The sequence below is a fragment of the Chiloscyllium punctatum genome, chromosome 45, assembly GCF_047496795.1.
Source record: "Chiloscyllium punctatum isolate Juve2018m chromosome 45, sChiPun1.3, whole genome shotgun sequence".
Lineage (NCBI taxonomy): Eukaryota > Metazoa > Chordata > Chondrichthyes > Orectolobiformes > Hemiscylliidae > Chiloscyllium > Chiloscyllium punctatum.
In genome coordinates this window covers 41930533-41943874 of record NC_092783.1, presented here as the reverse complement: position 1 = coordinate 41943874, position 13342 = coordinate 41930533, and the positions used below count along the sequence as shown (strand labels likewise).

Here is a 13342-nt window from a genome sequence, read left to right as displayed (position 1 = left end):
CTGCTGCCTGGGAAAGTTACCAAAATAATCAAAGACCTCTCCCATCCTGTTATGATCTCTTCCGTCGGGCAGAAGATCTAAAAGTTTGAATACACTTAACGAATAGATTTGAGAACAGCTTCTTCCCCACTGTTATCAGTCTTTTGAATGGACCTCTCAAACGCTAATGTTGAGTTCTCTTGTTACACCTTGTCTGCGGCTGTAACACTGTATTCTCCTGTCTGTTCTGCCACCCTGATGCATTTTGTATGGTACGATTTGCCTGTATGGCACGCAAAACGCTTTTCACTGTAGCTCGGTATATAACAAAAATATAACAATTTACTGTATACTTTCATCTTGCATTCGACCTCCCAAAATACATCACCTCTCACTTAATGGGATTAAACTCCATCTGGGTTATTTATAAAAAATCTTAATTTGATGTTCATGTTCATTCATGGAACCATGTGGTGTCGCTGGTTTCACTTAAAGTGTCTGGCCATTTTGTGAATTCAGAAGCAAGACACTTGGCAAATTGTTGATGTAATGTGTATTGGTCATATCGCAGTAACAACAGTAATTACAAACCGGGAATGATTTGGAGACCCCGGTGTTGAACTGGGCTGTATAAAGTTAAAAATCATACAACACTAGGTTATAATCAACCACCTGATGAACGACCGGCGATCTGAAAGCTAGTGCTTCCAATTAAACCTGTTGGACTATAACCTGGTGTTGCGTGATTTTCAACTACAAACCGGGAACATTGGGAGTTCTGATTTGGAAGCGAATGCATGAAACTCTACACCCCTTGTTTAACCCCTTGATTTTTGGCTTTTTTCAGGTTCCAGCAATTATTGTAGATGACCTTCTTTGTAAGTGTAATCGACACTCTTGTCCCCGGGCTCCACCCAGTAAATACTGCCCTGGTAGCCAAAGAAAATCTCGGCGACAGGACAGTTCCATTCATACACTTTGTTCCGGGACACCTGTGTTGAGAGTGCCCAGTAGCTGACCGGCCACCCCATGGAAGGATATGTAGATCCTACAGATTCCTTTGGTCTGTTGGACGTGAGACCCCCACTAAACCGAGAACTTTTCAGGCCCTCGATTTGCACTGCTATTTTTGTATGTGAACAAAAGTCACGAGAGAGCCCAGTTTAAAAAGCCACACAGGGCTTACTGCTAATTCGTGAAGTCCGGGCTTGATTATGCCCAGAACCCCAAGAAAATAGAGTTTGCAGCTGTAACATTCCAATCATATGGAGGCTGTGAAGGAGCAGAGTATCTCGTAGTGGCGTCATCTCTGAACTATAAACTCTGGATTGTCCACACCAGGAGCTATTGGCTCTGGAAAGAGTGGATGACTCGGCTCAGGGGATGCTAATTAGCTCGGGAGTTCGTGCACTATCTCCTCAATAGGAAAAGAAAAACAATGCGTCCCTGTCTCGCACAGCGCCGAAATAAATCGATAAAGCGAAACACATTGCCAACTGTGTAAAACAGTAAGACATTTAGAGTTGTCTGACAATGACCGTGTACGGATTGCATGTCCATGTTGCGTGACTCCACACAGACTGTTTATGCAGTGGTAACCGGAGAGCTCCCATTGTGCGTACAAGTCTTAGGCTAATTACAACACCTCACTGTAGTTGGAATATTTCCCAGTGACAGCATCACATTACTGTAACAACATTAAAAACTGTTCTCGACGTTAATGTGTTAACATGAAATTGGGAATGCAGTCTCCCGTCACTTCTCAACGCATTGCAATCAAAATGTTGAGACAAACATATTAACACAGCGAAGGCAGTTCTGTTCATTCACATGTTTCAATTGTCGATTGCTGGTGAACCTTACCGCGCAGCCTAGTGAAATATTGCAGGGCCACATCACGCCCCACACAGCCAACTGCTGCAGAGTTGACTAGACTCGTGTTTATTTCAATGAAAATTTTACACGAGCAAAACCTGTGTCGCAAACTCTCACATGTCAGAAGAAATAAAAGTTGAGCAAAAAGGAAAGGACATTTGTTCACAGCCCGCATGATGCACGCCTGAATGGGCTGGCTACATTGGATCAAGTTACTTTGCCCACCATTAATGTTCCCAGAGATTGCGGGCTTTAGTTGTTTAGAACTCTGCCTGCAATTTTCACCGAGGGGGTTAAGTTTTCAATGTGTTGCTGTTTGCAATCGGCCATGCAAATAAACGAAAACCAGTGAAAACGGCTATGCAATAGAAATAAAAACCAACATGGGATTTGATAATTGCATCCAAAACTGCAAGTAACAAGAAAGTTAGTTTCCTATGAACATTGCTAACCGAGCGCCACATAAGCAATGAATGGAAAACTGCCCACGGCGGGTAATCGCGTTCAGGTGGCAATGCGATGTAAGAGTGGCGCCCTGGTTAAGCGGGTAAGGTGTGGGAACTCGGAGTCTGTTACCTGGAGATACACTGAGAGCCTGTGGGTCACAGCTGACCACAGGGTTTAGGGCACCGTTTGAAGTTACCCCGCTCACATGGTGGTTCAGTCAGTGAGTGAGGGTTGACAATTTTTGGAGACCGGTAATCAAACAACAGATTCAAATCCATTTTGAGCGAGATTTCAAACTTGGAGGATTCGTTGAGAACAGGCGCGGGGTTTATTTGTCACTCCTGGTGGGATGTGGCTGAATCAGTGTTCATTGCGCACCCTTCATTGCCCTGGAGAAAGTGGTGGTGAGCTGCCTTCTTGAACCGCTGCAGTCTCTGGGACATTTGGGGATACCCACATTGCTGATAGGAAGGAAGTTCCTGGGTTTTCACCCAGTGACAGTGAAGAAGCAAATGTACAGTTACACATTAAGATGGTGCATTCTGAACATTAAAAAAAACCCACCACGACCACGGTTTGGGTGACAGTATAAAACCTCTCAGTCATTAAAACACTTCAGAATTGTTTGCATAGGGGCTTCTGATTCTCGGATAATTAGCTCAGCGATTGGAATACTTCCAGAAAGCGGGATGAGATCCTTCAAGTTCCCTATAACCAGCGCTCAGGATCATCCCACTGTCAAGATATGCGTGTTGGCAGCTCCCTGTAGGATCGCTAGCTCGGGTTGGACCGAGACCTTCCCAAAGGGGTGGTCGCTTTCTCTCCCCATCTCTGCTTGTGTCGGCAGATGGAAAGGAACAGTCGCTGGCAGTGACCTGTAGTTGCTCTCCTCTCCAGTCGGTTTGCCAATCCCATGAGACTGCTCTGGAGTCTGCAGGAGTTGGAGGTTGGTCTGCTGCCAACTGTAGACACAAACATTGATGGGGCGTTAAAACGATGCCTCGTGTATATTTGTTTGAATGCTGGAGTTGACTGTTTGGAATTGGGGGGTGGGTGGGATTGGTGTTTGACAGAAGTGAGGGGGCTGGACAAGGGAAATCTGTAATAAAAACTTTCAGTGATACGTTCAGGCGGTGCAGCAGCCTGGTTTCAAAATGACTTGTTTCAGCAGCGCGATTTCAGAGGTCTCCTGGTTATTTTCCCTTATCGGGTTTCCAACCGCATGTTTCCAGCAGATGGTGCTGGTCTTTAGCAGGTGCCGGCGGAGAGCTGATCTTTCTCTGTAAAACTCCCTCGCCAGATACCGATTTAAACCTGAAAAGGTAGCCAGTCCCTCTCCCTGCGCCGATTTGAAACGGGGAAAATCATATCTTCAGCTCCCGGTCCCACCAAGACAGCGAGATTGGTCAGAACTACAGAGCGAACAAGAGTTTGGACCGTAATTCAGCAGTTTACTGTTGATTGCACCCTCTCTCACAATGACAATGGCAATCTGAACAGACCTTTAAAATAAGTCTCAAATATTCCAATTGAATAATAATGCCAAACAGAAGAGTTTAGAGTCCATATAGGTTAGGTCTCCCCTTTGTCATTCCCTGAGTCCTGTGGAACTCACTCTGTTTTTGCTAAATAACAAAGAGAAAGTGGAGAGAAATTCCCCGGTGGAACGTTTGACAAAAAAACAAATGAGATCGATGTTAACACGTTCCTGGAAATACAATCTTTAGGATGGCGACACAGGTTACAGAGTAAACTGTTCAGGTTTGTTCCTTTTGAACTGCAATTACAGACATCATCTGATTCCAGATTGGCGAGGCGCCGAGGGGAGAGGAGCTCCGAACTGATCCTTTCTGGAGGGTTCACTGCTGAGTGTGTCATCTTACTGCATTGCTCCTGAACTGCACATGGAAAAGTTAGCGGGTGATAATAATTGGTGAATGATAAACGAAGAAAGCGAGCAGTTGTGAGGGGGAGAGAGCTTCCAATTGATTCACTGGGAGGTGACGTGCCGCAGTGTTCAGCAACTCGCTCGTTAAAGAACGAGACCCAAAGGCTGACTTCTCATAGAACATAGCAACTTCCCAGCGAAGAGAGAGAGGAAGGAAGGAAGGGAGGGAGAAACAGCGCAGTATCTCAGCGTGCTCCTAACGGGACCATTCTCGTAGCGTCTGAAGCAGACTGCAGTGCAACATTCGGGGAAGGACATTGCTTATTTAAGCCTCATTGTGTTCTGCCGGCTGCCTTTTTTGTTCCCGAGCAGGTTTATGCTAATCGAGAGCCATTTTGTGCGGTCGCTTTTAAATTAGCCCCGGCTGGGGGCGAGAGAGGACCTTTAGTGACAATGTGCCGGCCAGAAGAGCTTGCAGAGGGGCGGAATGGGCAGAAGCAGCAGCTGAACTGAGTGTTTGTGGGGGAAGGAGGTGAGTTTGGATGGAGCAGCGGTGGAGATGGCACGGAGTTGCATTGAAGCGAGTGCACTGAGCTGCACTCTGCTGCTGCTGCTGCTGCTGTTGTTGAACAGCGCCGGCTCCCGGAGCTTCACCGTGCACCTCTCGGAGCGGGCAGCCCCGGGCACCTTATTGCTTCATCTCCCCTCGGCCGGGGGCATTTGCTCGATCCAGCGGATCTCCGCGCCTCCCTTCGCCCGCGGCTACCTGGAGGTGGACCGGACCGCGGGAAGCGTGCGACTCTCCCGGCGCCTGCCGTGCCGACAGCTGCCCGCTAATCCTTTCCCCGTCCGGCTGAGCGGCCGCTGCTCCCGGCCCGGCGGTACCCGTACCGGCTGGCTGACCGTCTCCAGCCGCTGGCACATTCACCTTCACGGCGAGGGCTGCCGGCGGAAGGCGGCGGGCGGCAGCGGCGCCGGAGGCGAGCTGGAGGTGCTGCTTTTGTCTAGCGCCGCCCCGCAGGGCTGCCTCCCCGGCGGGGAGCCGCTGTTGCCCCCTGTCGGGGAGCTGCTCCGGCTGCTGCCGCCCCCGTCCCCGGGGGGCTGCCGGCCCTTCTCCTGTCAGCCCGCCGGCGGCCGCTTCGCCCTGAGCCCGGACGGGCGGCTCTTCAACCCGGGGAGGCTGTGCGTGGACCGTGCCGCTGGGGTGCCGGTGCGGCTCCGCTGCCAGGGATGCCCGCCCGGAGGCGGGGGGAGAGCCGGCGGCGTGCTGGAGGACGTCCCGGTGGAGGTGAAGCTGGTCTTGAGGACTCTGAGGGAGGAGAGGGCTGGAGGAAGTGTCAGTGCTAGGCGAAAGAGGAATGTGAACACTGGCCCTCAGTTCCAGCCACCCATCTACCAGGTATCGGTGCCAGAGAACATGCCCGCGGGCACTGCCGTCATTGTACTGAAGGCGGTCGACCCTGATGAGGGTGAGGCGGGCAGGCTGGACTATTCCATGGATGCCCTTTTCGACAGCCGGTCCAACAGTTTGTTTATCATCGACCCGCTGACTGGCAGAGTGACCACGGTGGAGACCCTGGACCGGGAGACCAAGGACACGCATGTGTTCCGGGTGACCGCCCTAGACCATGGGCTCCCCCGCCGCACAGCCATGGCGACCCTCACCGTCACCGTCAGCGACACCAATGACCACGACCCGCTGTTCGAGCAGCAGGAGTACAAGGAGAGTGTGAGGGAGAACCTGGAGATCGGCTACGAGGTGCTCACCGTGAGGGCGACGGATGGTGACGCCCCCGCCAACGCCAACATCTTGTACCGGATTCTCAACAACGAAGGGGAGAATGCAGTGTTCGAGATTGACCACCGGTCTGGAGTGTTGAGGACCAGAGGCCCAGTGGACAGAGAGAAGGTGGACTCCTATCAGTTATTAGTGGAGGCAAATGATCAGGGGAGGAACCCTGGCCCACGCAGCTCCACTGCCACGGTGCACATCACAGTGGAGGATGACAATGATAATACCCCTCAGTTCAGTGAGAAACGCTATGTGATTCAAGTTCTCGAAGATGTTGCCCCCAACACACAGGTTCTGCAGGTCACAGCCACTGATAGAGACAAGGGCAACAACGCGTTGGTTCATTACAGCATCATGAGCGGCAATACCCGTGGGCAATTCTACATAGATGCTCAAAGTGGGAGCATTGATGTGGTGAGCCAACTGGACTATGAGACGAGCAAAGAATACACTCTAAGAATCAGGGCTCAGGATGGTGGAAGGCCACCATTGTCGAACATCACTGGACTCGTGACAGTGCAAGTGGTTGATGTGAATGACAATGCACCCATATTTGTCAGCACTCCTTTCCAGTCAACAGTTCTGGAGAATGTGCCAATTGGTTACTCAATTCTTCATGTGCAGGCAATCGATGCAGATTCGGGGAACAATTCCCGTTTGGAATACAGGTTAATAAACACATCTCCAGATTTCCCCTTCTCCATCAACAACAACACTGGATGGATTGTGGTTGGTTCAGAATTGGATAGGGAGACAACAGATTTTTACAACTTTGGTGTTGAAGCGAGGGATCAGGGGTCACCTCCGATGTCATCCTCAGCTAGTGTCAGCATCACTGTCCTGGATGTGAATGATAATAATCCTGAATTTGGACAGAAATTATATCAAATAAGACTGAATGAAGATGCAGCTGTAGGCTCCAGTGTGGTTACTGTGTCAGCAATAGACAGGGATGTCAACAGTGTTGTTACATATCAGATTTCCAGTGGTAATACACGAAATCGCTTTTCAATAACCAGCCAAAGTGGAGGGGGCCTGATAACTCTGGCCTTACCACTGGATTACAAACTGGAGAGGCAATACATATTAACTGTAACAGCCAGTGATGGGACTCGATTTGATACTGTTCAGGTGTTAATTAATGTTACAGATGCAAATACACATAGACCAGTATTTCAGAGTTCCCATTATACAGTTAGTATTAATGAAGACAAGCCTGTTGGTACAACAGTAGTGATTATAAGTGCAACTGATGAAGATACTGGTGAAAATGCCAGAATTACTTATTTCATGGAAGATAGCATACCTCAGTTTCAAATTGAACCTGATTCAGGTGCAGTTACAACACTAATGGACCTTGACTATGAAGACCAAGTATCGTACACATTAGCGATTACAGCAAAAGACAATGGAATTCCTCAGAAGTCTGACACCACATACCTTGAAATTCTAGTCAATGATGTAAATGACAATGCACCTCAGTTCCTGAGAGATCATTACCAGGGTGCAGTTTACGAAGATGTTCCCACCTTTACAAGTGTCCTTCAGATATCTGCCACTGACCGTGATTCAGGATTGAATGGAAGGGTGTTTTACACTTTTCAAGGTGGGGATGATGGAGACGGGGACTTCATTATTGAGACCACCTCTGGAATTGTTAGAACCTTGCGCAGACTCGATAGAGAGAATGTTCAGATGTACAATCTAAAGGCTTTTGCAGTGGACAAAGGTTTTCCTGCAATGAGGACTGCGATAGATGTCCAAGTCACAGTATTGGATGTTAATGACAACCCTCCAGTTTTTGAAAAGGATGAGTTTGATATTTTTGTGGATGAAAACAGTCCAATTGGATTAGTGGTGGCCCGTATTACTGCCACAGACCCAGATGAAGGTACTAATGCACAAATCATGTATCAAATAGTGGAGGGGAATATTCCTGAAATTTTCCAGCTGGATATCTTTTCTGGAGAGTTGACTGCCCTGATGGATTTGGATTATGAAACTAAATCAGAATATGTTATTGTTGTTCAAGCTACATCAGCGCCTCTTGTCAGCAGAGCTACAGTGCATATCCGTCTATTGGATAAAAATGACAATGTACCTGTGCTCAAAAATTTTAAGATCATTTTCAACAATTATATCACAAATAAATCCAGCAGTTTTCCCACTGGGGTAATTGGCAAAATTCCAGCTTATGACCCAGACATCTCTGATACTCTTCAATACAGCTTTGACCATGGCAATGAGTTAAATCTAATCATTCTCAATCAGACCACAGGGGAATTAAGTTTGAGTCATGCTCTGGACAACAACAGGCCACTTGAAGCAACCATGAGAGTTTCTGTGTCAGGTAAGGTGACTTGCAGTTTATCTTTGCTTAAGCTGTGTCAGAATTTTAACCTGTTTACTCCCATTACAAACAATGAGTGAATGAGTATATGTTTTGATCTTGTTCATTACCTCCTTGCATTCCTATTGTTTTCAATAATAAATAAATAAGTAAACACTGGGCATTGGAGAAAGTGCTCCCAATTTCAAAGTGCAATTTGAGTGTTTTTAAAAAGAATTTGTAAAACACCATGATAAATTAAAGACCCAAATAACTTTTGTTTTTAAAGTTTCTCTTTCTTTGTTGAGGGTGTTTGGGGGATCATAAAGGTTACAGAAGGATTATGTTCTGCATGGTATTTTCATGTTAAGCCATTAAGCAAGATACATAATGCTCCTAATTTTTTTTAAAAAAAGTAATGGTTTTCCAATCGATTTTGTTTTTGTGTGATGATTTTGCCGAAATTTTACATTCTGTCAGGGGCACTCACTGCCCAAAATCTCTATTATTCCAGGAATGTTTCTTACTATTGTCAGTGTGATTTTGTCAAGTAAATAAAATTTAAACCATTCTGACCAGACCTGAAGCCTAGCTTTAACTTTATTTTCAGTTATGGTGAGAAAAGAATATTGTAGAATATGAGTTTTGCACTGCTAGTTTCATACTGTGCATTATACTTAACTGAAATAAAACATTGGATGAGAGTTGGATTTGATGCTTCTTGGTCAGGTGATCCCAATGATGATGCTGCAGGTCTGTGGAAACTTGTATGTAGAGATCAAGTGTTTAAAAAGATTAATTTGGACAAGATCCTCGGGAAGATCGTTAAATTGGATTTTACTTGAATTTTATGGACCAAAGGAAGAACAATAATCGTGATTTAAATATAAGATTCAGTTTTTTGTACTTTTGAATATTAAAATAAGACATTGTAGCTTAGATATTAAAGCAAACATTCATCTGTAAATAGCTGATTTTAAACAACTGTGCATTTAAATGGGATACAAATTGAATTCAATTTATTATGATATTGTATTATTTTGTCCTTCATAATTTATTCAGCCCAAATACCTTTTCATTTATTTCTGTGTAATATTATCCTACGCTTGTTCCTCATACTCTTGCTTCTTGCATGTGAAGTGTTGCCACCTGGGCTTCAATGAGGAGTTTGTTCTGTGTGTGAACTTTCCTTTGGATCAATTGAGCTTTCCTTTTGCATAAATCATACAGCTGTGGGCTTTGTCCTTCTAATCTTGGGTTGGTATGGGGATTATCTTTTGTGGTATATGGCTGAACTACAGGTCAGTAGCTGGGTACTGCAAACTGATGACTTCAGCATGGTAGTTATTAAAATGAGTGGAGTAGCAGTGCTGAGTGGCAAACCAAAGCTGAATGGCACATTTTACCTTGCATACAAAAGACATACACTCAGATTCTTCTCAAGTGGGAAATGATCAATTGTTTTATTGAGTGTCTTTTTTTAACAAGTTCATATTTGAGTGAAACAATATCAGGCATATGAGTGCCTGGGTATTAGCAGATGACATTAGTTTCCTGTTATTATTATGTAAAGTTTTTATGTCATTATAAATAATGCACAATGTAATCATTTTTATTGGAATTCTGTTGTTTTCTATAAGCTCAGGTGAATGAATTACTACACAAGTTAGAGTAAATCTGCATTTTCCTCTGAAATGAAGGGTAACTATATGCATGTAGTAAGTTTTTTTAAAATAATAGAGATACTGTGTTGCACTTTCTTCTGATTAAAACCATTTGATCCACATTTGCATTTAGATTTCTGTGGAAATAACTGGTAAATCCAGATTACTGAAAATCATTTTGCAAAAAAAAGTACGATTTGACATTTTAATGCGCAATACCTCAAACGAAGCCTTTTCTGTCATTTAATAGCTATGCAGATTTGGTGATGGCCCCATGGGAATAATTATAGTTGAAGTCTTTGAATCTGTAATGAGTTTGTGTTTGATCTTGCGTACTGACCGTATTGATTATTCACTAAAATATTAAGGTGCAAGTCGTAAGGGCTTTTGTTATGCAATAGTAGTATCCCTTGCTTCTGAACTAACAGACCCAGGTTCAAGTCCCACCTGTTCCAGAGGTGTGTAATAATATCACTGAACAGGCTAATTTGAAAATATCCACAACAACTTGTTTTGTCCTCTTATTGGCATTTAGTGCCATTGAATCCGTATTAGAAATAATGCATTGTGACTTCACTGAGAATTCATTCTTAATAATTGGCAGTTCAGTTTGTTTACATGCATAATTGGATGGTGAACATCTATTAAAACTTTATGTATGCTGCAAAGAATTTTGCTCTATTTAGAGATTTTAATAATTGACGTCTCCAAAAATATGGACAAATGTAGCTTTAAAAATTAAAACAATGTTTTACTTTAGAATTTCTGCAGTAACTGTCATGAAAGTTACCATTGTCTTGTTCTGTAAAATGTTTTTAAACTCATTAAAGGAAGCAACAAGTCCCTCCTCCTTCTATTTGTGCAAACATGGATCTTAAAGGAGATCATTTTATACCCTAATGATATGAGTGGAGAATTGCCCATATTAAAAAAAATGTATTGTTTGTTTGGTAGAGTAGAGTTCTCAATGATTGACTGCCAATTTTGACACTGACTTTATAATAATAAACATCACCTAGCGATCAGTACTAGGTCACTAAGTGTGCAATCTTAGCAATCAGCAATATCAACCATGTACTGTATAGCACTAGAATCTGTAAAGTACCAGTTCACTGTCCTTATGTGAGGATATATCTTGAGCATTGAGGAAGTTTTATTTAGATGAATCTGATACTTATCAGAATTTGAATTTTAAAGATAAAATCCTATAGATGGATGTGATATACTTTACATTTGCATTGAATTAAATATCCTGCCATCATTGCTTTGTCATCTTTACATTTAAACCTTTAAAAGCATGATTGGTCAAAGTTGAAAAGTACTACATGGCATTACCCCCATGTCAGCCATCACTGGACAAAAAGTAGAAAGAGTGCCTTTAGACTAGAAGAAACAATCAGGCTTATATATAATGCATAATATTTAAACTGATTCTCTATTGTCATGTTGTGGTTTTGATTTTCTGGTGCAAATATTGTTAAATAATCCCATAATTACCAGGGGATTTACGAGAAAAACAGCTTTATCCAAGCTGCGTCTGCTTTTGGCAGCAGCTGTGTGTAGCTGCTTTCGATGGAAAAACAGTTTGCCTCTTACCTCAAGCACCTGCTGGGGTATCATCGGCACAAAGGGACGCTTGTCTGCTGTTCACTCTTGTTTCACTGGGTAGGCATGCTGATTCCAGAATTGGCAGATGAGTCACTGTGCACAGATCAATGGTGCCTCATTTCAGTGTGATTGGCAGTAATTGTCACTTTTCCCTTTGTGCCAGAGTATGAATACCATTTTGTCATCCTCTATTCTGTTGATTATAGCAAACAAGATGAACTCATTTTATCAAGTTGATGACGAAGGTTGAAAGCAGAAGCTGAATAATGTGCAATAACGTTGGCTGCATTCATGTGAAGTAACAGCAGGGAAGTTAGAAATAGATTTATCACGTTGCTAAATTTGACTACTTTTTGTGTTTAGATTAGCAAAACACTGCTTGTTTGTCAGTTATTAAATCTTATCTTCATTTGTTTACCTATTTATTTTATTTTCTTAGGATAAATTGATCTGCAATTAATCTGCAAATGATTATGGTGGTGGCAAAGAAAACTGAACCCTTTTACACCAGTTTTGGTATTATGCTGTTTAGACACCAGTAAAGGGTTACATATCATAAGATAGATGGCACAAAAAAAGGCTATTTAACTAACTGACCAGGTCAATGTTTATTCTCCATGTGAGTCTTCTCCAATCTTTCCATATTTGAATCTACCACTATAATCCTCATTTCCTTCTTCAATAACTGCTTGTCTACCTTATCCTTAAATATTTTCAACCATTCCCTGTGATAGCGTGTTCCACATTATTACCATTCTTTTGGTATTAAAAAAAATCAATGCGTATCCTATAGCAAAATTGTATTCAGTTTCCATGTCGGTTACAGATGGAAAAGGATGAATTGAAGGGAAAAATTATGAAACTGTTCTCTCACAGTTATTTCCAAGACACTTCTACATTGGTTTCCTTCTTCATAAAGATGTAAAACAATAGTTTCTAAAGTTTAATTTTTCATTTGTTACCTTATAATTGAACTAGTAATTCCAGTGGTAATGTGTTGAAATGTGAATGATAACAATCTCATAATCATTCACTCATCTGGGATTGGTTAACTTATTGGGTTAGTTTATTTAATCAACAATATAAATTATAAGTTATGAAGCCAACCGCAGCAAACCAACTGATTTCTTTGTGTGCCACTTGCAAACTCACAGCAGACTAGAGTCGCAATATTGTCTAGACATAGCACATGGAATCCTTCAAAGGTGAACTGTCTTAAAGACAAGGTACACATTCAAACTTTAAGAGAAATGGAATCCCAGCTTCTTATAGCCGGAAGAAGTTTGGCATTTCATTTGCAAACACAACCAATGTTGAAAGGACTGACATTTACAAATAGTTCCTTTGTAGAACGGAGGAATATTTAATAGAAGTCCAAGAACACAGGATTACAATTAAAAGTTGTTTATTTGAACCTCATTTATTTAAATTATTTTACTGTTCTTAGTGGTTTTTTAAAAAACAACTTGCATTTATATAGTACCTTTTAACATAGTAATACGCTTCGAAGTGCTTTACAGAAGTGAGTATTGATCACAGTTTAAGATCAAACTGAATTTGAAAATATTAGAACAGCTGACAAACAACCCAATTGGATGTGCAGGTCTTTAGAAGTTTGTTTCAGGAGAGAGAGGTGGAGTGCTTTAGAAGAAATTGCAGAGCCTGGGGCCTAGAGAACTGAACGCACCACAATGAATAGTGGAGTAATGAAAATCAGGCCAGTGTAGCAGGTCAGATTTGAAGGAGTGCAAAGATTCTGG

The 13342-nt window shown here is 43.0% G+C and overlaps 1 protein-coding gene across 4 annotated transcripts in view; it reads left to right on the top strand.

The window, feature by feature from the left end:
* Nucleotides 1–3590: 3590 nt before the first annotated feature.
* celsr2 (cadherin, EGF LAG seven-pass G-type receptor 2) overlaps nucleotides 3591–13342 on the top strand; it is a 327026-nt gene continuing 317274 nt past the window's right edge. For all 4 annotated transcript variants that reach the window (XM_072563587.1, XM_072563585.1, XM_072563586.1 and 1 more), the window contains exon 1: nucleotides 3591–8331. In XM_072563587.1, coding sequence (XP_072419688.1) covers nucleotides 4749–8331 — 3583 coding nt within the window. In that variant the 5' untranslated portion in view covers nucleotides 3591–4748. The remainder of the gene's footprint in view (nucleotides 8332–13342) is intronic.